Source organism: Mus musculus, chromosome 17 (assembly GCF_000001635.26).
Source record: "Mus musculus strain C57BL/6J chromosome 17, GRCm38.p6 C57BL/6J".
NCBI lineage: Eukaryota > Metazoa > Chordata > Mammalia > Rodentia > Muridae > Mus > Mus musculus.
Window position 1 is genome coordinate 12,855,444 of NC_000083.6, and position 24,168 is coordinate 12,879,611.

Here is a 24,168-nt window from a genome sequence, read left to right on the forward strand (position 1 = left end):
AGGCCCATTTGATCCCGCCAGCCCAGGGCAATCTTCTTTCCTAACCCTGTACAGGGATTGGCTGGATCTGTCTGTCCCAAGCAAGGATTTTCATTTTTTTCAGAGCACATTTCTTAGACATGGAGTTTAAAAGAGAACTGTCCCACCTCCCTCATGCATGTGCTTGGCCTTCCACCTAGACAGGCCCACATGGTGAGGTCTGGTGAGAACACTCTATGAGATGGAAGATTTCTAGATATGAGAAGAGGATAAAAAAAAAAACTGGTTTAGGAAGATAGCTGTAGCAAGGATGTCACAGCTGCAGCCTGAACGTGGCCCAGCCCCAAGAACCCCCTGACATCCTCTGTCTGGAAGGAGGTTTTTGCCCACCCAGTAGAAGAGCCTTTCCTGAGCTATAAGGACACCAAGTGACACAGAATGGGTGGTAGTCCTAAGCGAAGACAGCGTTTATGCTAAGGGCCTGGAGAATTCCCCGGTGTACACAACAGTATACTTATTTATAATAATAAATAAACCTTTGGGCCAGAGCAAGCAGGAACTGAGCAAGCGGGGTTGACCAGAGTGAGCGGAGTTGACCTGAAGCGAGCAAAGGTCCTAAACTCAATTCCCAAAAACCACATGAAGGATCACAACCATCTGTGTGTACACGTACATAAAATTCAGTGTACTCGTATATATTAAATAAATAAATAAATCTTAAAAAAAAAAGAATATTTATTTTGGGGGTGGAGAGACAGTTCGGTGGTTAGGAACTGCTTTTCCCAAGGACCTGATTTGATTTCCAGCACTCACACAGCAACTCACCAGTATCTGTTGACTCTAGTCTTAAGGGATCCAATGCCCTCTTCTGGCCTCCTCTTCTGGTACTGCATAAATTTGGTGCACAGAAATACATGTAGGCAAAACACTTAAATGTTTAAACTTTATTTTTATGTGCATGGGCATTTTGCCTGCAGGGATGTCTGTGCACCATACATGTACCTGATACCTGCAGAGGCCAGAGTTACCGAACCTAGGTCCTCAGGAAAGTAGTGCGTGGTCTTAGCAGCTGAAGCATATCTCCAGCCCCATTGAACAAATATTTTATGAAAGTAGTTAAACAAATGGCTAGTAAGCTCATGAACAGGTGCTCAAAACATTAATCATCAGAGGAATGTAAATTACCCCTAAAAGAGATACTGTCTCATACCTGCTAAAATGTGGGTACAAAAGCTTGCAAACCAAAGAATCCAGACCAAACACTGGTGAAGAGGGACAATCAGAACTTTAGCAGCTCTGGTGGGAATGCAGAACCAGTTGGCAAAGCTGGGCAGGAATTTCATTAAAAAGCAAACACACGCGGCTGCTTATGAACCAGACTCTCACTGTTAGGTGTTTATCCATGAGAAAGTAAAATCTAGGGTTGGAGAAATGGCTCAGAGGTTGAGAGCACTCGATGCTCCTCTTTAAAAAGAAAAGAGAAAATGTATATTCACCAAAATCCTCATGTGAGACTATTCATAACCATCTTATTTATAAAAAAAAATCAGAATCTGGGGGCTAGAGGGATGGCTCAGCGGTTAAGAGCACTGACTGCTCTTCCAGAGGTCCTGAGTTCAATTCCCAGCAACCACATGGTGGCTCACAACCATCTGTAATGGGATATGATGCCCTCTTCTGATATGTCTGAAGAGAGCTGCAGTGTATACATGTTCATAAAATAAATAAATAAATCCTTTTTAAAACTTCAGAATCTGAAAACAGTTAAGATGCCCATCAAAAATAAGCTGGATCAACAAATTGATATATTTTCATACAATATAAAACTATTCTGAAATAAAAAGCACAGACTGCCAGATACATGCAGCAGCATAGATAGCCATCTAATATAAAACATTCTATCATATAGTGATAGAAATCTGATTATTACTCACTGGTCATGTCAAACTGGCTTGGGAAGACAATGTGTCCCACATCTAGGGTGGGACACAGCCTGCATGGGTATGTGCACTTATCAAGCTAGGCCAAAGGGAACAACTAAGAGAGTAAGCTTTGCCTCTATACAAATGTTTCTTAGTTCAAAGAACTCTTACAGCTGAGCCTGTCATTTTAAAGGTCACATGTTCCTCCTTCAACGTCTAAGAAGGTGACTTGCTACTGAACTGAAGGCACTAAGTCCAAGTCTGTGCTGGAACCCACGTGGAATGGCAAACTGAAATGCCTTCCTTGCAAACTCCAAGAGAAATAAATTTCATGTTTATTTAATAACTTCAAGTCACATGTTAAAGTGACAGGCTGTTTCCCCACTCACTTCCGTTTTCTTCTGCTCTCCACTGTCCTACTACACTCAAAACATTTTTAAGTAGCTCATGTTACCTGATAGAAATCTTTGGTGGGAAAGGATAGGCTAAGAAATTAATTATGCTCAGAGAGCTGAAGCTAAATAAGCAGGAATTTGGACCTAACATAGGCTGCAGAGCAAGACTTCCTCCAAACCAAACCAAACCAAACCAAACCAAACCAAACCAAACCAAACCAAACCAAGACCTTAATTGTAAGTGGAAGACTTCATGTCAGCCTACAGCATCATAGCACCATGATACTTTCTTTTTATTTAATTTGATTTGATGTGTGTGGATATTTTGCCTGCATGTGACTGCATACCGTGTACATGCCTGGTGCCTTTGAAAGCCAGAAGAGGGCATCAGGTCCCCTGGAATTGGAGTTAGAAATGGTTATGAACTTCCACGTTTATGCTAGGAATCAAGCCTGATTCTCTGCAGAAGCAGCCAGCCAGGGCTCTAAACAGCCAAGCCATCTCCCCAGCCGCATTCTGATACTTTAACCACCGGAAGCTCATGAACTTTCCAAAGTTAGTTTGCTGTTCCCTTATATTTCCACTAGGGGGTATCTAGGTCAGCAAGGATTAACATGCTTAATCTATGACAATCTCCAGCCAACTAATTAAAAACAAAAAAACAAAAAATAAAAAAAAACACATTCAGACTACCAATAAAAACATGTAAAATAAACACCAAAATACATTTGCCACTTTCCTGTACTGTCTTGACAAACGTTAAAAAATAAAATTATCAGTGCTGGAAAGCGAGCAGAGATGTTGCTTCTACAGATACCAAATAATAAAACTTCCTCGTAAGCAAGAACACCCTTCCCTGGGTCCTAATAAGGTGACCATCCACAGACACAGTGTTGAGCAGTATGCAGGTTAGTTTTTGTCAACCTGACACAAGCTAAAGTCATTCAGAAAGTGGGAACCTCATAAGAAAATCCCTCCACTGGGGCTGGAGAGATGGCTCAGCAATCAAGAGCACTGGCTGCTCTTCCAGAGGACCTAAGTTCTATTCCCAGCACCCACATGGCAGCTCTCAACTATCTGTAATTCCTGTCCTGAGGGGGGCTTGACACCCTCACACAAACATACATGCAGGCAAAACACCAAGAAACATAAAAGATTTTTTTAAAACATTAAAAAGGAAAATGCCTCCATCAGATTGTCCAATCAGCAAGTCTGTGGGGCATTGTTTTGATTAATGGTTGATCCAGAGGGCCATGATAGGCAATGCCACCCCTGGGCAGGTGGTGCCAGGTAATATAAGAAAGCAAGCTGAGCATGTTCCAGGGACCAAGCCAGTAAGCAGCGTGCCTGTCTGGTCTGCTTCACAGCCTGCTCCAGGTTCCTGACTTGAGGTCCTGTCCAGGCCTCTCTCCATGATGGACCATGATGGGGATTCGTAAGCAGAAATAAACCCTCCCCACTGCTGCTTTTGGTCAGTATTTGTATCACAGCGAGAGAAAGCAAACTCGGACAGGTGAGCTCTGAAATGGGAATAAACATTCCTCTCCTTGTCCTCTGCAGGTGCCTGACTGGACGCATGCACTTTGCCCTCCTTGCCGCTTGCCTAGATTTTGATCATGTGCTTATCCAAACATCAAGAAAAAAAACGTCCAGTTGTGAGAAAGAGTATTTTTGGAGTATTGTCTGGGGGCACAGAGTCTGTCCACGCCAGTGGCTGTTCTAAATATTTCCCTGGATTCAGCCCTGCATACTTGGTCAGCATTGTTTCATAGAAATATAACTTCTAAATTTTCCCTTGCAGATATTCATCAGCTGTACAAAGAGAAAAGGCATAAACTGCTGGAAGCTGTGTCCTTGGGTCATGGGCACTACTTCCCACAACACCCACTGGCTTTGCATGGAGACTCTGGACCTTCAGAGCGACACCCAGTTTTGCCACATGGATACAGGACTTGTGATAAACTAGGTAGTAGGCCTGGATCTGTTGCTTTCCCCCTTGCTGTGATGAGGAAATCCCTGAGAAAGATAACTTAAGGAAGGAGGGGTTTGCTCTAGCAGCTGGAGTGAGGGGTGGCAGGCCACATGACGTGGCATCCACTATCAGGATGCAGAGAGAGATGAATGTGTATATTCACCTTCCCTTTCCACGAGGTCTAAAACCCTAGGGTGAGTCTTCCTGCCTCGGTTTACCGAGTTTAGAAACTCCTATGTCTCCATGGTGATTCTAGACCCCGTCAAGCTGACAGTATTAACCACCTCAGGGGTTAACTGCTAGAGATCCTGAGAGCACACATTTGATCTGCTTTGTAAATACACGATTTGGTTGCCTGAAATAATTTAGTCAGAGGTCAACCCTGGATACCATTAAAGTTGTTCTCCTTTTTCTTTTCTGCCCATGACTGTTTTGTGGAAAATGGTGGGTTTTTTCACTTGTAATATCTTCAACGATGCTGAAAAAAGAGTCACCTCCAAATGAGAGCAGCTTGCTTAGTGTTCTTACACAAAAAAAAAAAAAAAAAAAAAAAAAAAAAAAAAAGAAAAAGAACTTCAAGAGTACTGCCTGAATCCTTCCAGGAGGGTTCTCCAAACTCTGTGATAGCATGTATTAAATTCCACATGTCTACTTGTTGTGTGTCTGGTTTTCATATAAAAAATAACACCTTGAAGCAACAATTTTGCCTCATTAATTTAGAATTGGTAAAATCCCCTGTTATGGTTTGTATATGCTCATTCCAGAGAGTGGCACTATTAGAAGGTGTGACCCTGTTGGAGTAGATGTGGCCTTGTTGGAGTGGGTGTGTCACTGTAGGTGTGGGATTTATAACCCTCACCCTAGCTTCCTGGAAGCCAGTCTTCTCCTAGCAGCCTTCAGATGAAGATGTAGAACTCTCAGCAACTCCTGTACCAAGCCTGCCTGGATGCCACCATGTTCCTGCCTTGATGATAATGGGCTGAACCTCTGAACCTGTAAGCCAGCTCCAATTAAATGTTGTCCTTATAAGAGTTGCCTTGGTTATGGTGTCAGTTCACAGCAGTAAAATCCTAAATAAGACGGCCCCAAATTAGCTTAATTTTAAATTGTGTTTCTAATTCATATCGCAATTTTAAAATATTGGTTGTTTTATAATGGTTGTATATGTGTGTGTAGGTATGTGAGTAGATGTGTGTGCATGTGAGCAGGTGTGTGTGTGTGTGTGCATATGAACAGGTATGTGTGTATGTGTGCATGTGAGCGGGTATGTGTATGTGTGTTTGCATGTGAGCAGGTGTGTATACAGGCATGCTTGCCTGTCCATGCCATGTGGACTCCAGAGACCAACTTTGAATGTCTTTATTACACTCTACCTTTATTATTATTTTTTCATTAATTCTTTCACACAAAGCATTTGTTCTCACTTACCCTGACCCATCCCATTAATTCCTCCCAGATCTGCTATTCTCCTTTATGCCCTCCTTTATTTTTTTTTCATTTCATAATCCACCAACTTCAATTCGTTTTGTCCATATACTTCTGGGTCTGAGGCCATCCACAAAAGCCTTAGTTTATGAGACAACGGCTTTGAATCATGTATTTCAACTAGACTGGCTAGTGTTTGAGCCCCTGGGCTCTTCCTGTTTCCACGTCCTAGAACCCAGTGATGGAATTACAAATGTATGCCTCCTCTTGGTTATTATGTGGAGTGTGGGCAATTTACTTCAGAGCTATTTATCTCTCCCACCTTAGACTGATTTCTTGGGTGTTAATTTAATTTCTCTGGTCTAGACCGAAAGTCATTTGGGAAAGAAACTGTGTTGATTGTCCCCGTAAGGACATAGTATGGCAGCCAGCTGATGGTCTGACAAGTGTCTGCTTCCTTGTTGTGATGAGTGACCCAGAGCCCTCTGGTTAATAATGGTCACTCCCTTGTGATAAAGTCATAGAATGCAGACCATCCAGCCCTGTAAATGGTAAGGCTACAATACCCTCAGCATCCCTAGTCTATCTTGTCAAGTTCCTTATGGAAGAGAATGCCTTACTGCACCAATGTGCACTTCCTAAACAATTTTGGTGACAGACTGCCAAGGTAAAAATGCAAATAATGTTGCTGTGTTGGTCTAAGATTAATCAGTACAAAACCCGAACTTCATACACTTTGTGGGGTTCGCCATGGGCAAGTCAATGTTCCAATTCTGGGCCCTCATCAACAGCCAGACGGTCAGAGCTTAACTTTCCTGCCACTGTAGCTACTGAACAGCCACCCAATTAGCTTATGCTTAGTTTCCAAGTTGGAGAAGACAAAATAAAAATAGATGTCCTGCCAGGACAGTACAAGCGAAACCCAATAAATGCATAAAGTTGACCTTCTTAACTTTGTTCCGACTTCAGCCACCATTTAGGGGAGAAGAGCATTGTGCTAGTGTTAATGTCTTTGACTTGAACCACATAGTGGGTGTGGTCTCTGTGTCTCTTTCCTGTTTGCTTTTTCTTCATTTTGACCTACCAGGGTGACAAGCCCTGCTCACAAACATTCTTATGAGAACACGCTGGAGGAGGGAACTGTGCTCATGGCCAATAGGAGATAGGGAGCTTCAGGGCTTCCCATTAATACCTCTTAGTGGTTGGCTGCCCCTACACATCAGTTAGCCCAGGCTAGGTTCCTGTTAGAGGAGCAAGCCTCAATGTTCTCTGGGCCCTGAGACAGGCAGGTACAGATGTGGGAGGGGCTTGCAGGGCAGGTGGTGGGCTGGAGTTCTAAGTGTTGGGCAAAGGAAAAGATGGCAGAGAAGAAGGTTTCCACAAAAGACAAAATCTCATGAATTCTGGGAAATGTACTTGGCTTCTCATGAACCTCTCCAAGCCAAGATCACAGTCAGAAAACTGTTGGTGCAAACAAAACCCAGCCCAACCCAGGATCTTGTCAATATTCATAGGATCTACATGCACATCTCCTAAATAGTTCTGAATCGCCAGGATGGCAGGGGGAGTAACTTGAAGTGAAAGTTCTAGAAGAGGAACAGTCTACCTGGGAAGCGGACCAACTGCTCAGAACTTCCGTGGCCCCCTTGGCACAGTCTCCCTGAGAAATCCTTCTATCTCACCCATTGCTTCCCTGGAGGAGGCATACACTCCCTGGGGGCTCCCTTGCTAGAGACCATATCTGAAACCAGACCAGGGTTTCTCTCTAGCTAACAGAGTCAGTAAGATTGAACTACCTGCTGTTACCAGACGGCAGGAATTCCAGCCCACACTGTGGACACAGCTTCGTTTATTCTCTTTATACCCCAACCTTCTCGGAGGGATGTTCAGGAACGCCTCCATCTCTAGTCAGCTTGTAACCTCCGTCCTGTTCCTTCAGCAAAACTCGGCAAGCAGGTGCAAGCAGCTTCCCAGTGGGGTGGGTAGAAACAGACAGAGAAGAAAATTCGAAGCCGTGAGACTGAATGTGACAGTGACATCAGTCGGTCAGAGTCCCTATTCAGTTCCATCACTGTCAACTTGAAACAAGTCGCTTACCTTGGAAGCCTCAGCTTCATCTCTGAGATAGGGACAATGACACACCCACATCATAGGGCCCCCACCCCAGTATGTGCTGCCCTGCAGTGAGACACATGGACCTTGGATTTGACGTTCCATTACTCTTCAATAACTCGGTTCATGGTTTTTATAATGCCATCTGTAGAAAGGGGGACTTGATAAAATCAGCCTGACTGGCGGACTACAGAGAAAGCAGGATGAGCACTGAGGGTGAGATGCCAAAGCTTTTTTTTTTTTAAGATTTATTTATTTATTTTATGTATATGAGTACACTGTAGCTGTACAGATGGTTGTGAGCCATCACATGGTTGCTGGGAATTGAACTCAGGACCTTCAGAAGAGCAGTCAGTGGTCTTAACTGCTGAGCCATCTCTCCAGCCCCCGCCAAAGCTTTAAATTAGCTTAAATTCAGACTCCATTTTAGAAAACCTGACCTAAGTTTGAACTCAAGTAGGCTAACAGGCTGGTATCTAGCACTAATTTCCAAGTTGCCCCCCAACAAAACTTGAGCCTAGCTCCAGTCTCCAGGTTACACCCTCAACAAGACCAGTGTCTCCAGGTTATTCCCCCAACAAACCTGCACCCCCGGTTACAAGCCCACCCCTTGTCTAACGACCACCAATGCAGAGGGGAGCCGAAGTTAAGTTTATGTTAGGACTCCCAGCACCAGCCAGTTATATTAAAGGCCACAGCAGCTTTCCAATTAGATGCTTGCACACATATTCCCTGCTTGCTGCTTATTATAAAACCTTGCCCTGATAGACATTTAGGGCTCCACCACCACCAAAACCATCCTGCATGATGGTGGTGTGTTGGGGGGACCCAAGCTAGCTCAAATAGAATAAAGACCCTGCTGTGAGTTGCATCAGATTGGCTTCTGTGTGTGTATGTCCCTGACACAAGGGGAGGGTGTGCTGGTAAGCAGGCATTCTGAAAACTCACTGTGCCCATTGGCTGTGGCTCCTATAACCCACAAGCTGGGCAGCCTAAAACAGAATGTATTCTCTCACAGTGTCAGAAGCCAAGAGTGCAAATTCAGATGCCAGCTTGGCCAGGCTCCATCTGAGGCTGGGTACAAACCAGCCTTGCCTCTCTTGAGCTCCCAGTGGTGGGTATCAAGCTGTGGCATCCTTTGCTTAACACTACAGCATTTCTCTGCCTCTGTTGTCCCATGGCCTTGCCCTTACAATTCCATATTTGTATCAGGATACCAATCAGGCTAGATTAAATCAATACCAGTTCACTCTATTCCAGTATGACCCATATTGACTGCAATGGCCTAGTTTCCAAATGAGCCCGCAGTTGAGACTCTAATGCAGTTTTAGGGGTTGGGGAACACACAGAAATTCAAACCATATAGTACCCAAGTTACAGAGCTGAATTGTAACTTCCCTGCTGGGCACGTTGGAAAGGCATTAAGATCTGTTTTCTTACCCAGCTCAGGAAACTGGAGCTCTAAGCATTCCTCAGCTCCACTAAGTACGATCACGTAACTGTGCAGCCATCGCTGCCATCCCGTCTCCTGAACCTTCTCATCTTCCCAAATGGAAGCTCTGCTCTGCTCATTAAAATACTATGTTCTCAGGCTGGAGAGCACTGACTTCTCTTCCAAAGGTCCTGAGTTCAAATCCTATAACCACATGGTGGCTCACAACCACCCATAATGAGATCTGATGCCCTCTTCTGGGGTGTCTGAAGACAGCTACAGTGTACTTACATATAATAAATAAATAAATCTTTGGGCCAGAGTGAATAGGGCTGGAGAAAGAAGAAAAAAGTGTCTGAAGACAGCTATGGTGTACTTACATATAATAAATAAGAAAATCTTAAAAAAAAATACACACTCACACACACATATACATATATATATGTATATGTGTGTATATATATATGTGTGTGTGTGTATATACATATATACATATACACACACACACACACACACACACATATATATATATATATATATACACAATGTTCTTCATGCTCCAGGCCCTCCTCCCAGCCATCATCCTTCTTTCTCTCTGTAGCTCTCACTGCTCAGGAACCACCTGTAAGTGAAAGGAGACATGATATGGAAGTACGCTCTCCCACCCAGGCTCAGGTACCAGGGCTTGGTTGCCAGTTTTGGGATCCTGCAGCTTCTGATTTCTTGAAAAGATTAATCCATTGATGGGGTCGCATTTGAGGGCATTATTGGAAAGGGATGGAAGCATTAGAAGGTTGGCTTGGTTGAAGGAGGTAGGGTACTGGCGCTGGATCCCTCCTCCTGCCCTTTCCTCTTCAGCCTTCTCTCCCTGCTCCTTGTCTATCACAAAGCAGACATCTGTTCTGCCTTATCGTGGCCCCAAAGCAACATAGCAAAAGACTATAGGCTGACTGAAACCCTGGCACCAGGCCCAAGTGGATAATCCCCTCCTTTCCATTGTTTATTCTGTCATGATATCTTATAGACAATGCTTTTCCTTTTGAGACTGGCTTTTTCCACTTACCATGGTGTCTTCTAGTTCCATCTATGTTATAACATGTGTCTAAATCTCTCCCCTTTTCAATCTTGCGTGGGAAAAAAAATCACTTTCTGTCGATTCATTCTTCTGGGAATAGATCCTGAATTGTTGGAGGATATATTTTATAAAGTATCTTTACTTTTAGGTGACATATAACAGAATGCACTCCTGATACCAACTTCTGTCTTAGGGTTTTACTGCTGTGAACAGACACCATGACCAAGGCAGCTCTCATAAGGACAACATTTAATTGGAGCTGGCTTACAGGTTCAGAGGTTCAGTCCATTATCATCAAGGTGGGAACATGGCAGCATCCAAGTAGGCATGGGGCAGGAGGAGCTGAGAGTTCTACATCTTCATCTGAAGGCTGCTAGAAGACTGGTTTCCAAGCAGCTAGGATGAGGTCTACACCCACAGTGACACACCTACTCTGGACCAAGTATATACAAACAATCATACACATGTAGAGTATAGTGACACTTTAACACATTATGTATATCACCTCAGATGTATCTTCATGCTGGAAACAAGAATTCTCTCTTAGCTGTTTGAGAATATTTCATTGATTGCTGCCACGGTTAATATTGTCGATTTCATGGACATAGAGTCAGTAAAGAGACAAGGCCTCTGAGCATGCTGGGACTTTTGTAGATTAGGTTACTTGAGGTGGGAATACCCAGTCTAAATGTAGGTAGTCCTATCCCATATGCTGGGATCCTGGGCTACATCGAAACAGAAATGAGAGCTGAGCCCCCAGGGTTCATCTTTCTTTGCTTCCTGGCAGCCAGTGCTTCATGTCCGGCCTCCTCACAGTCCTGTCCCACCATGATACACTGTATCCCCAAACTATAAGCCAAGATAAACCACTTCTCTTGCAAGATGCTTTTGTCAGAGCAACAAGCTCATGATAGTTAGGCTGCCATCTTTTCTCAGAGCTCTGCATTATAGAATTAGAGGAGACATGTTTGCTGATCAAGCCCAGAAATCTCTCTCTTCCCTCATGATTTTCCAGAGCCTATGGAATCAATACCTGCTAGACATCACCAAAAGAAACCCAGAAGGCACTCTGCATGTATTTTTGGTCCTGAACTTTACAAGTGCCGAGGGATCCGCAGGCAACTCAAATGGCCACCAACTTCTGTAGAAGGAGCACTTATTAAAGGAACGTTAGCTGGCTCACCAATCTCCAGGAGGCAAAAAATAACCCAGGCTGTTGAGTTAGGTTGCCAACAACTGCATGAGCTAAAAGCGTGCGGCAGATTTAGCTCCACCAAGACGTGGCTGCTGCCTCCGTGAAGCAGAGTGAGTCAGCGGCCCTGCCACCCCTGGTCCCCTGCATGGTGCACTGGCCTCCGTCTTGCCATTGACACCCCCGTGCTAAAGATGTTTTCTGTGTCCCTGCTCCTTATGAACAGAGTACTTGAGCAAAATGAAGACTGCCTGGACAGCTGTGCCAAGGTCAGAAGCCCATGGCTAGCATGTGGGTAGAGGGTCAAGAAGAGACTCAGTGGGGAACGCCCTTCCCCCTCCTGCCACTCCAGACACAGAAAAAGTGACCAAAGGAGAGAGCCACCTCAGCTGTTGGTAACTTCTCTAGCTCTGTCTGTAATGGTGAGCAATAATTATCTAAACTACTTATATAGAGGTTTTGGGGAGGGAGGTCCCTACCTGGAGCCTCCTCCCTATAGGCCTCCAGTAGCTTTCCCCATTTTGTTCCACTCACAAAATCTGGATGTCTTATGTCCTCACCAATACTTGCATACACACACACACATGCATATATATATATATATATATATATATATATATAGTGTGTGTGTATGTATTTATGTGTGTGTCTGTGTGTGTGCATGCGTTTGTGTGCATGTGTTTATGTGTATGCCTGAGTGTGTATGTGTGTATTTATGTGTGCCTGAGTGTGTGTATGTATGTATGTATGTATGTGTGAGTATGTGTGTATGTATGTGTGTATGTGTATGAGTGTGTGTGTATATGTGTGAGTGTGTGTTTGTGTAACAGACATCGTGTGTGTGTGTGAGTGTGTGTGTGTGTGTGAGTGTGTGTGTGTGTGTGAGTGTGTGTGTGTGTGAGTGTGTGTGTGAGTGTGTGAGTGTGTGAGTGTGTGTGTGTGTGTGTGTGTGTGTGTGTGTGTGTGTGTGTATGTAACAGCCATCCTGACGGGTGGAAAGAGACACTGTTTGATAACTTTCAAGGCCCTCCTCCGCCTCACTTAAGTCTGTGTTCCTGAGGAGTGTGTGGAAAGCCCTTAAGGAGGGAGGCTAGTTGCCAGAGGAGCTGCATTAGAAGATAGGGAGTTTCATAGAGGGAGGTAGAGCTTACCTGCCTTTGCCAGGGATGTAACCAGGTGCATGTGTGTGACAATCTAAAGGAATGCAGCTTGGAATGCTGGGTAAAAGACACAGAGATTCTAAAAGCTTCTGTCCCTGCCCACATTCCTCACTTGAGCATCCCCATTGGCTGCTCTGAGGTTTAGCCTTACAATCAATAGGTACATGTAAGTTAACGTATCTGTAAGTCTTCTAATCACACTAACAAACTTGAAGAGGGACCCTGGCTTATGGGTTGTCCAGAATGAGTCTTCAAGCTGGAGTACACGAACTCCAGGAGGACCATGTCAGAACTGAATTATGATTATATGTAATTATATGGCATCAGGAGAGTGTCTGCACAGAGCAAACAAATCAGTTGGTGGGGGACCACACACACACACACACACACACACACACCACACACATCTGCCACGAGAAGTGACTAGTTTCCCTTCTCCAGGACTCCTTCCCCCTGCTCCCCACCCCCACCCCCCACCATCAGCCCCAAACCTCCAGGCCTGTCTTAAAATAAACACCCTATGCTTAGTCCTCCGTGAGAGACCACTGATATTTTTACAGACCCGCCTTGGAAGTTCCCAGAACACTTCTTCCACTGGCAGTACTTTTAACTTTGAAATTCTGCATTAAACTCGGGCTGGGTGGTGAGGTCTGTCAGACCACACTTCTCAGATAACACAGCCCCAGCCTCAGGCAACAAGAGCCTCTGAGAACAGAGCTACTTCAAAACCACCTCAAAAAATAGCATCCCTCCCTGGCCCTTGGGAAAATGCACAGGACTCTGCCAGAAGGCATCGAGAAGCCCCAGTGGGTTCCTTATTTGCTGGTGCCATCAAGTGGTAGGGTTTTCTTTTCTTTTCTTTTTGTTTGTTTTTTTTTTTTTTTAAATAAATGTTGCTTGGCAAGCTGTGTGATAGTTTATGCTCAGGTAAGCTCATATCATGAAACACTTGGTTTGGAGACTGGGACACAACTCAGCAATAGAGTGCTTACAAGGCAAGCATGTTTGGACCTCAGGCACCCAGGTTAACTATCTCTAATCCTGGCACTGGGAAGTACAAAAGAGAGACGATCCCTGGGGCTGGACAAGAAATGGCATAGCAAAGCAAGATGTTTATCCCTCAACTAGAAGAGATCAATGACATTCCACACTCGTGGGCAAGAACAGAGGAGTGTACTTGTCACTGTGAAACTGAGGGTAAAGGAGGATAATTGATAGGAGCTGTTATTATTATTTTTTTAAGTATTTACTTATATGACTACACTGTAGCTGTCTTCAGACACACCAGAAAAGGGCATTGGATCCCATTACAGATGGTTGTGAGCCACCGTGTGGTTGCTGGGAATTGAACTCAGGACCTCTGGAAGAGCAGTCAGTGTTCTTAACCTCTGAGCCATCTCTCCACTTCCATAGCAGCTGTTCTTAAGAAGAATTAGAGATTGGCCTGGGGTCTTGTTACACTTGTGAACAGTAACATGAACTAAAAAAGGTATGACTGTAACCTGAGGTTTTTAATGTCTTATTTCAGCTTGGCTATGGGATGCGTCTTAAGGCTCACATGCTGAAAGCTCTTCCTGCAGCTGCTGGGGCTGCTAGAACGAGCTTGAAACTTTAGAAGAGCAGCTCAGAGAAAAAAAGTCCCTGGGGGTGTGCTCTAAAAGGGTATGTGGTCCTGGCCATTCCCCGCCCCACCCCCCACACTACCCCCTACCCCCACCCTCGCCCTACCTCCTGTTACCATTATCCTGATGCTTAGGTGAGAACCTCTGTTCCCTGCGGTGATGCTCTCTGCCTTATGCTGGGCCCCCAAAACATTACAGACAGGGCCCTGGCTGAAACCCTGAGCCCAGGAAGCCTTCCCTCCTTTAATGTTGTTGCCTCTGTTATTTTGTCACAGCAAGAAAGGCTGACTTGGAGAATACTGGCACCAAGAGAGGCTATTGTCATGACTTTTCTCACTGGTGTGGTGCAATCCTTTGAAATGGATGACAGGGGGAGGCAGGAGGATTAGGAATTCAAGGTGAGCTAGTCTATAGGAGACCTTGTCTAAATAAACCAACAAATTAGCACTGAAATAGTGTCCCACCAGCTTTGCCATATCTACATAGTTAGCATTGAGTCAGTTTCCAGCCCTCTCTCACACACACCTAAGGAAGGGGTACTACAGCCAGGCGGGGTAGTAGTTGTGTTTTATAAAAAGTGCCAGGATATATCTTATAGAGCGCCATATGGTGGGTGGGAGGGTGCCTCTGTGGGCCCATGCTGAGGCATCCCTTCACTCTAAGGTATCAGCCATAAGACAGGTATAGCATAGAAGAGAGTTTATTTATATTATTAGGGCATGGGAAGGAAGGTTAAGAAGGGAGTGGAGACAGAGAGGGAGGAGGGAAAAGAGGAGAGGAGGAGAGGAGGAGAGGAGAGGTGAGGCAAGGGGCAAGGGAAGGAGAGGGAAGGAGAGAAGAGATGAGAAGAGGCTGGCCAAACAAGGGGTGGAGCAGGGAGGAGAATGGAGAGAGAGGAAGAAAGGAATCAGGAAGAGAAGAGAATCAGAGAGAAAGAAGGAGCAGAGAGAGCAAGGGGGGGGGGAGCAAATCAGCCTCTTTTATAGCAAGCCAGGCTATTGCCAGGTAACTGTTGGGCGGAGCTTAGAGGGAACGCTAACAGCAGCCAAAGCTTTTAATCCCAGCACTTGAGAGGTAGAGGCAAGTAGATCTCAATGAGTTCGAAGCCAGCCTGGTCTACAGAGTGAGTTCCAGGACAGCCAGGGCTACACAGAGAAACCCTGTCTCAAAAGCCAAAAAAAAAAAAAAAAAAAAGAGGAGGGATTACAAAGGCTGTGACTCATGTGGAGGGGGAGTCTTCCACAAATACCAATGACTTTTTCAAAAAGAAAAAAAAAATCCCCAAGTAGGGCAGGGTGAGTCAAAGGCACTTGTCCCCAAGCCTGACAACCTGAGTTTGATCCCTGGGACCCACAGGATGAAAGAGAACAACTCTCAAACATTCTCCTCTGACCTCCACGGGATGCCCTGACACGTGCGTGTGCACACACAGCCTGCTGGAGCTAGCTAGCTAGCTTTCGTCCTCCTCCTTGGTAGCTCATGAAAACAGGACAATGTTACAGCCCCAAGGAAGGACACACGGGCTGGGACAGGGCCCACAGCTTGCCACTCCACTCCCCAGCAAACATTCCTTGGGACCATTTCTCATTCTATGCTCTGCCTCCCCGCAGTCGTCCTGAAAATCAGGTCTTCCAGCCATCACCTGCAGCAGAGAGGTGGGGAGGGTAATTATCTGAGTGGGAATTGGCAAAGAAACCCCCTAGTACCTGTCCCAGCGGTGCCTGTAGGCTGGCCTGCCCAGTACACAGAGAGCCTTCCTCCTCCCTAGCCCTCTGCAAAGAGGGTCACATTGGCTGGAAAGAGAGTCCACTCTGAAAGGATCCCGAGGGCTACTCTAGGGCCAGGTGGAGATTAGAGATGCAGGAGGCGGGAGTGAGATGGATGGGGACCCGAAGGTGTTCACAACCAGAGTGCTGATGCACATATCCAATTCACTAACAACCAGAGAGGAATGCAGTGTCCGGCTCCTGTTGGAGTAGATCAGGATATTTTCCCATTAGCTGGGACTTGATGCAAACTACCAAAAGTGTCTCCAGATTATTTATTAGTTTGACTGACAGGTCTCCGAGGAAAACTAGCCCTGCCCTCTACCCTCAGGGCTTGCCAACAGGAATCTAAATTTCACTGGCCAGATCTGAAGCCAAAATAAGACCCTGAGAACAGACCGGTGCCAGACTGGTGTGGGCACTCTTTCAGCCTTCCAGAACCTTCTTGTCTGCTGAACAGGGTATGAGAACCAGCAGAAATAGCAAGCCCTGAGGGAAGAACCAGAGATTACCACAGTGGCTCCTCACCAGCAGACCGTGAGTGCTCCCACTTGCCCGTTCCAAAAGATCTCTGTGACTTGCGTGTGCGGGAGCCTTCCTCCTTCCCAGCCCTCTGCAAAGAGGGCCACGCTGGGTAGAAAGAGAATCCACTCTAAGAGAATCTTAAGGTCTACCTTAGGGGGCTTAAGTCTTCTAAAACAGGGGTGTTATGGTCAGATTACAACCACAGAGGGCGCTCCCCCCCCGCCGCCCCGTAACAGCATCATAAAAAAAAATTAAAAGCGTGCCTAGTAATCGTGCCCCATATATGTGTGGGTAAGCTCACAGGTGTGCGCACAATGTGCATGGTGCTGGTTCTGCACACCCGCTGAGCGACACTTGGCTTAGAGCACTGAAACAGCACCCGAAATAAAATGTGGCTCTGTTCTGTTTCGTGGGTTTCTAGTAGAAAACTGGCACACAGATGCGAGCACATTTAACCCCCGCCGAGCTTCCTTGATTGACTGGGTCTGAGAGGCTGAGAGAACTCATTAGTAAAGACCATAAATAACATGTTCTAGACACCGGGTGTAAATCCAGAAAAGGGTGGGGGAACTGGGAAGGCAACTGCCACCAGAACATGTGGCACTGTCCCTGGCAGGTTGTGCAGACTGTACCCCGCTCTCTTTCCCCTTCCTCGCTATGCCCTCCTGTTCTCTCTACTACAGTGGATAATTACAGACAGATGTTGACTGAGGTATCTACATGCAGACAGGAGGTTGAAGGGTGCCTACCTACAGGAAATGGTATGGTAGCACGTTGGGGGACTGAGCCCAGAGTCCTCAACATGCTACGTGAGAATGGCCTCTAACCTCTCTGGGTTCCTTAACAACCGTGTGGAGCCAGCCAATCTGACTGATTAGTATAATTGTACTTACTAGTTCAGCTCTTGTCTTCTGTGTCTCTCTCTATCTCTGTCTGTCTCTGTCTCTCTCTCTCTGTTTCTCTCTGTCTCTCTCTCTGTCTCTCTCTCTCTGTCTCTCTCTCTGTCTCTCTCTCTGTTTCTGTCTCTCTCTCTGTCTCTCTCTGTCTCTGTCTCTCTCTCTCTCTCTATCTATCTATCTCTATCTCTCTGTTTCTGTGTGTAGCCTTGGCTGTCTTGACACTCGCTCCATAGACCAGGCTTGCCTCAAACTCACAAAGATCCGCCGGCCTCTGCCTCCCAAGTACTGGGACTAAAGGCATGCGCTGCCGCCACCACCACCCAGCTCTTCTTTTTCTTTTAAATTATGCTCTGTTCCTATGGCCAGAATATTAAGACATACGATTTAAGTGAGTTCCTTTTTGTTCACTAACACACTTGTACCTGGGCAGGAAGTTTAGTGTGGATGCTGTTCCTTTCACAGGCAGCCCCGTCCCTTATTTGTTCAGATTACCATGAAAGGATAGCCACGAGTATGCGCTGACTTATCACACTGCTCCGCACTGAACATTTGGCCCCCAGGCAGGCTGTTGCAAGCGGCTGCCTGGTGGCTCCTGGTCTATGACAAAGATCCCTGCAGGATCTTTCTGCCCCACCCCCACCCCAATTCTGCTCTCACTCTTGGCCCTTGGACAGAGGGGTTGTGACAGTGGACTTAAGGAAGAGAAAGAGAGGGAAGAAACTGGGGGTCTGGGCTGCACCTGGAGAAGACCAGTAAAGGCCATAGAAAAAAACCCATGCATGTTCATAGGCCAGCAAGGACCCCAATTCCCAAGAGGAGAAAATATGAGCAAAGCATCCAGAACATTCTGTCCAAGAAGAAACAAAATACCAAGAAATACCACCTTGCTAAGTGCTAAGCCTGCCAGTAAAAACTTCTGGATATCATTTTCCCTATTAGATAGTTTTTTTGAGAATGATCAAAAAAAGTGGGGGGGGGCTTCTCTGTACAAGTTCTCTCTTATGCTGCTTCCAAAAGCAACCTTTTAAAAATATTGTCTATTGTTCTTTGAGAATTTCATATGCGCACAATGTAATTTTATCATACTTACCCCTACTCCTCACCTAACCCCCTCTCAGGACCTCACCCCCACCCCACCCCAACTTTGTGCCCTTTTTGTTTGTTTGTTTTTTAATGACTCATGGAGTCCAGTTTGACCTGTCCGCAGGAGAATGAGACCGTCACTGGAGCATAACTGACCTACCAGGGGCCATCACCTTAAAGAATGCTGGCTCCCCCTCATCCAGCAGTCATCTATTATCATTAGCTCTCCAGCAAGGGGTAGTGAGCCCCTCCCCACTCCATGCTAGAATGAAGTGGCTTGATTTTATGCAGGTATTGTGCACAGCTGCTGGGTCTCTTTTAGCCTAGACCAGCCTCTAACTCCCAAGCTAGTGAGTTGAGTATGACATTGACATTGACTTCTGGGATTCCTGCCTGTACCTCCTGAATACTGAGATTATAGTTATAAAACACTATTGCCAGTGCATGTGGTGGAATCCAGGGCTTTGTGAGAGATAAGCAAGCACTCTCTGAGAACCATACTTTTGAGAATTGCCAGACTGAGGACTGGCATGTTTCTGTAATCTGCAATCCAGAGCTGTGGCAATGGCTCTGTGTGCAAAACGCTTCTTTGAAAATGTGAGGGGGTCCAGGTTCAGTGAGACACCCTGAGTCCTTGCTTTTTTTAAGTTGTTTATTTATTTATTTATTTTATGTATGTGAGTACACTGTCACAGATTCCATTACAGATGGTTGTGAGCCACCATGTGGTTTCTGGGAATTGAATTCAGGACCTCTGGAAGAACAGTCAGTGTTCTTCCCCACTGAGCCATCTCTCCAGCCCCACTAAGTTTGCTTTCTATTCTATTTCAAAAGCACCACAGGAATGAAAGGGTTAATTTCATCTCACAGTAGACAGACCATCATGGAGGCAAGTCTGGGCAGGAACTCAGAGCAGGAACCTGGAGTTGAGACCATGGAGAAATAATGCTTGCTGTCTTGCTCTTGGGCTCTTGCTTGATTACCCTTCTTCCCAGGAGTACCTGCTCAGAAGTGGCACCACCCACAGTGGGATGGGCCCTCCCACACTAGTTGTCAATCAATGTCCTATGGACTTGCCTACAGGCAATCTGATGGCTTCGTCTTCTCAGCTGAAATTCCTTCTTCCCAGATGACTCTAGTTTGGTTCAAGTTGACAAAAGCCTACAACCAGCATGCTCTCCCTCAGCAGACAAAATAGAGAGCTAGGAAGAAGACACCAGATGTCAACCTCTGGCCTCCACACACACATGCACACATAATGATCAGGTGACTATTTCAGATAGATAGTGGGGCAGATGTTAAATGTCCTCAACACTAAGAAATAGCAAACGTCTGTGATGACAGATGCCACCCACCCTGACCACTGCACAGGTTCACATGTGTTCAACCATCACCATGCATTCAACAGATGTGTACCGTTATGGTGTGTCAATCAGAAATAAGATGCATCTGGGCATGGTGGCCCATGCCTACTATAGCTGCTAGCTGCAGCACTCAAGAAGTGGAGATGGGAGTATTCCGAGTTTGAGGCTAGCCTGTGCTACTTAACAAAACCTTGCCTCAAGGCAAACAACAGAGGAAGCAGCTATCTTTGAGTGGTCAAACAGGAAAGCCAGTGGGTTTGGTTTTCTTCCTTCTGACCTCTCCAAAGTCTGTGAAATTAATTTACTTTTCTCATCCATAAAAGTTATATATTTTATCAAAACCACAGAAGTTGTTGAGACACTCCCTCCCTGAGGCAGGCTAGGTTCATCAACGGGAAGAGAAGATCTGGCTGTGAAGAGAGAGATCAGGGAGAGCTCTGAGGAGGACAAAGTCACAGGTTGCCTGGGATGCAGGGGCTTGAAAGAATTGCCTCTCCTGCGTTCTCCCTCCTCTGTTAAACCCCAAGTACAGGTCACAGGGAAAAGCTTGAGACAGTCCTCTGCTTGCTTTAGAAAGAAGAGGACGGACGGTTGGTGGGCCATTCCAGGGTAGGGTGGAGCAACACTCTCACTACCCACTGAGGCTGGTGGCTGATGAGAGAAACCCAAGAACCACCGCACAGATCCAAGTACTGACAGGACCACAAGTGGAGCCAGGCCAACATGGGGAAAAGAGAAAGGAGGGGAAAGCCCCACTGAGAGTTTTTCTCATCCTTCAGTGGGCTGCAAATGTAATCAATCACTCTTTTTGGCTACGTTATTGGGTTCTTTTACCCACCACCTTCTCCACCTCCATTCCTTCAAACCCCACAGCACTGGGTAGGCAAGAAAGAAGGTTAGAGGGGAAAGGAGGTGTTGGCCTCATTAGGCTACTTCCTGCTGATTAGGGACCCCGAGTTCCTACAGGCAAGTTTGATCTCCATTGTCAGGATATCCAGTTTCTTCCTCTCATCAACTTTGCTCACAACCACTTGACAAACCACAACCAGCAGCAGGAGGAGAGCAGCAGCCTCCTCCTTTCTTGGGGCTGTGTCCCCAGCCACAGTTTAAATCATTTCAATGTATTGCCATGTATCACTTTAAAACTCCTAATTCTGTCACCTCGTTCTGGTAAGAACTCCTAGACATAAGAAACACAGAGAGCTTTCCCAGAGAGCCGTGACCAAAGAGGAACTGTTGTAGGCTGAGGCTGGGAGTCAGCCCTAGTGTTAGTAGAGGGGATGTGGACATTTCAGTAGCGTCTGCTGAGTGGAGAGCTGACAAAGGGGGAATGAGCCAGGGCATGAAGATGAGGAGAGAGGGCGGGGGACTCTGGCGTCCCTGTCCCTCAGCATGGGAGAGAAGCCTCCCCATGATACAAAACCGTTCTGAGGTGCAGAACAGATGGCGCCGGTCACCACCTTCTGTTTCTGATCACAGGAGGCCACAGAGAAAGCCATCTTCCTGGAATGGAGCCATTGGCAATGACCTTGTATCCTCTGGAATCCACACAACCCACCAGAAACAAAACCCCAAATGAAACCACCTGGTCTTCAGAGCATACGGATGACCACACTTACTTCTTAGTCTCCCTGGTCATTTGTTCCCTGGGACTGGCTGGGAATGGCCTTTTGATATGGTTCCTAATCTTCTGTATCAAGAGGAAGCCATTCACCATCTACATCCTCCATCTCGCCATTGCAGACTTCATGGTCCTCCTCTGTTCGTCCATCATGAAGCTAGTGAACACTTTTCACATCTACAATATGACCTTAGAGAGCTACGCCATCCTCTTCATGATCTTTGGCTACAACACAGGGCTCCACCTCCTCACGGCCATCAGCGTAGAGCGGTGCCTCTCCGTGCTTTATCCAATCTGGTACCAGTGCCAACGCCCAAAACACCAGTCCGCTGTGGCCTGTATGCTGCTGTGGGCCCTCTCTGTTCTCGTGTCTGGTTTGGAAAACTTCTTCTGCATTCTGGAAGTGAAGCCCCAATTCCCAGAATGCCGATACGTGTACATATTCTCCTGTATCTTGACTTTCCTGGTCTTCGTTCCTCTCATGATCTTCTCTAATTTGATCCTCTTCATCCAAGTCTGCTGTAACCTGAAGCCACGTCAACCGACCAAGCTCTATGTGATCATCATGACCACGGTCATCCTGTTTCTTGTCTTCGCCATGCCCATGAAGGTGTTGCTTATCATCGGCTACTATTCTAGTTCTCTTGATGATTCTGTATGGGACTCCCTCCCCTACCTGAACATGCTGTCCACTATAAACTGCAGCATCAACCCAATTGTCTACTTTGTGGTAGGCAGCCTGAGGAGGAAGAGGAGTAGGAAGTCCCTAAAAGAAGCACTGCAGAAAGTCTTCGAGGAAAAGCCAGTGGTGGCCTCGAGGGAGAATGTGACACAGTTCTCGCTGCCTTCATGACCTTTAGCTAGGACATCCCCAAGGAAGGATGCCTGATGTTATCCTCTGTGGATACACTATTATGAAAGCCCTTCTCTATGTTCCCACCTGGTGGCTCACTATGATTAAAGTCTTTCATTCCTCCTGGAAATAGATGACAATAAGGCACACTGTGCACGTGACACGCTTGGCCACTGAGAACTTGATGGGAGCTAGTGCTTTTTCCAGTGGGGATTGGATCTTGGACCTCATGTGTGCTAGGACTCTAGCTCAGAGACCTGGCCCTGGTCTGATTCTGTCTCCCCAGCACTAGGCTCTACCTGTCCCAAACACTGTCGCACTTCGTCTTCCTGTCACCCTTCCTGTCACTGTTGTTAATCTACTGTCACAGACAAGATGTTAGAAAGGTTCTAGGATATGGGTGGTGCTAAGCCAGACTGTGACCTAAGGGGTCGGCCCTTCAAATCCATCCGTCCTTGAGACCCTAATACCCAGGGTAGTCTTTGAGAGGTACTATAAACTGTGTATATGGTTGTTGTCACTACTTCTCAAGTTCCTCTCCATTGGCCTCCTCTAGCCTGTGCTCTGGATGCATCAGAGGGAAACATGTTAGTCCATACAAGGGACATCCAAGCTACCTTACAAAGCATCTTCGCTACCACACCTTGAGAACTCATCACGGGACCAGTTGAGAGGGGGATGGGACATCCCACGAGTCCTTTAAAGATATCATCCTGTAAGAATTAGAGGGGGCCTCCACAAGGCTGAGAGAAGCTTGGCTTGGGCATGAACATTTTCACTTTCTCTGGTTTTCTTCTATCCTTTTTTTTTTTTTTTTTTTTTTTTTGAGACAAGGTCTTACTATCTATTTCAGCCTGGCCTCCAACTCTCAATGTTACTGCCTCAGGCTCCTGAGAGCTGGTTTTGCAGTTCCAGCATCCCTAGCTTCTTATCTTTCGCTCCTCCCCACTCCTTCTCCCTTTTGCTTAAATATGAGCTGCTTGCATGCCTAGGAACAATTCACAATGCATTTTTCTCACAAAATGTGGACAAAGCAGACCCGTGTTCTCCCTCAGCTGTCTCGGCATACAGCTAATACCACATCATTTCTTCATTCCTCGGCTCTTTGCTGAGCAGCTCATTGGAAATGCTGCTTCTGAGACTTCTGAAATGGAGTGTGTTCTTTTTTTATTGCAAAGAAAATATTCCTCGGCAGTCCCAAGGCGCTGTGGATGGACCGTGCTATTTTAAGGTTGGGCCCAACTTCTTCCCAGCACTGTTAACAGATTTTGCTCATCCAGTCATTTTCTTACTGGGAGAATAAGTCCAGAATGCGACTGGATTTCATAAAATAAGTCCTTAAATGTAAACCCAACAAGATGAGAGATCATACTGAATGCTCTAGCACTCGGTGGCTTTGGGTCTCCCCCATCTATGATGAGAAGTTCCATCTATAAAGAATCATGAATTAGAAAATGGTTTTTAAATAAACATGACAGCGGGGTAATACCCCTTAACATATGGAATGCTCGACTAAACTGAGAATAAAAATGGTGGATACCAATAGATAAGTGGGTAGAAGGTTAAATGGTGGGTGGTTTATAATCCCACTGTAAACAGGCAAAAATGACCCATAGAAACAAGTGTTTGAACTTAGTGGCCTCAGTCATCACCAAAAATGGAGCCCATGGAAGCATCCATTAATATCCATCATGAAAACGCGGGAGGATTCCTGTGAGTTTGATGCCATTCTGGGCAACCTGATGAGATCCTGTCTCAAAATAAATAATAA

General features: G+C 46.0%; 2 protein-coding genes and 1 long non-coding RNA gene across 8 annotated transcripts in view; 2 read left to right on the top strand and 1 right to left on the bottom strand.

The window, feature by feature from the left end:
• The window catches only part of Airn (antisense Igf2r RNA), a 118,574-nt gene extending 114,133 nt beyond the window's left edge, over positions 1 to 4,441 (top strand). Inside the window, exons 2-3 of the long non-coding RNA NR_027773.1 lie at positions 3,664 to 3,809; positions 4,098 to 4,441. This is a non-coding gene — a long non-coding RNA (antisense Igf2r RNA). The remainder of the gene's footprint in view (positions 1 to 3,663; positions 3,810 to 4,097) is intronic.
• Positions 1 to 12,707, bottom strand: part of Mas1 (MAS1 oncogene) — a 29,310-nt gene extending 16,603 nt beyond the window's left edge. For 5 of the 6 annotated variants that reach the window (XM_011246193.3, XM_006523294.4, XM_011246192.3 and 2 more), the window contains exons 1-2: positions 12,656 to 12,707; positions 7,490 to 7,659 (exon numbers count right to left, since the gene is read on the bottom strand). The gene's annotated coding sequence lies outside the window, so the exon portion shown is untranslated. Of the gene's footprint in view, positions 1 to 7,489; positions 7,660 to 10,300; positions 10,416 to 12,655 lie in introns of all 6 variants that reach the window. The other variant, NM_008552.5, reaches the window with a different exon arrangement.
• Positions 12,708 to 20,590: 7,883 nt separating this feature from the next.
• On the top strand, positions 20,591 to 22,399 carry Mrgprh (MAS-related GPR, member H). Its single transcript, NM_030726.1, has one exon. It carries the CDS (start codon positions 21,432 to 21,434, stop codon positions 22,395 to 22,397), a length of 966 nt encoding a protein of 321 aa, NP_109651.1. The 5' UTR covers positions 20,591 to 21,431; the 3' UTR covers positions 22,398 to 22,399.
• Positions 22,400 to 24,168: the final 1,769 nt, after the last annotated feature.

Excerpts from the sequence above, each read along its gene's own strand:
- Mrgprh (NM_030726.1), top strand. The coding sequence starts at position 21,432 with ATGGAGCCATTGGCAATGACCTTGTATCCTCTGGAATCCACACAACCC.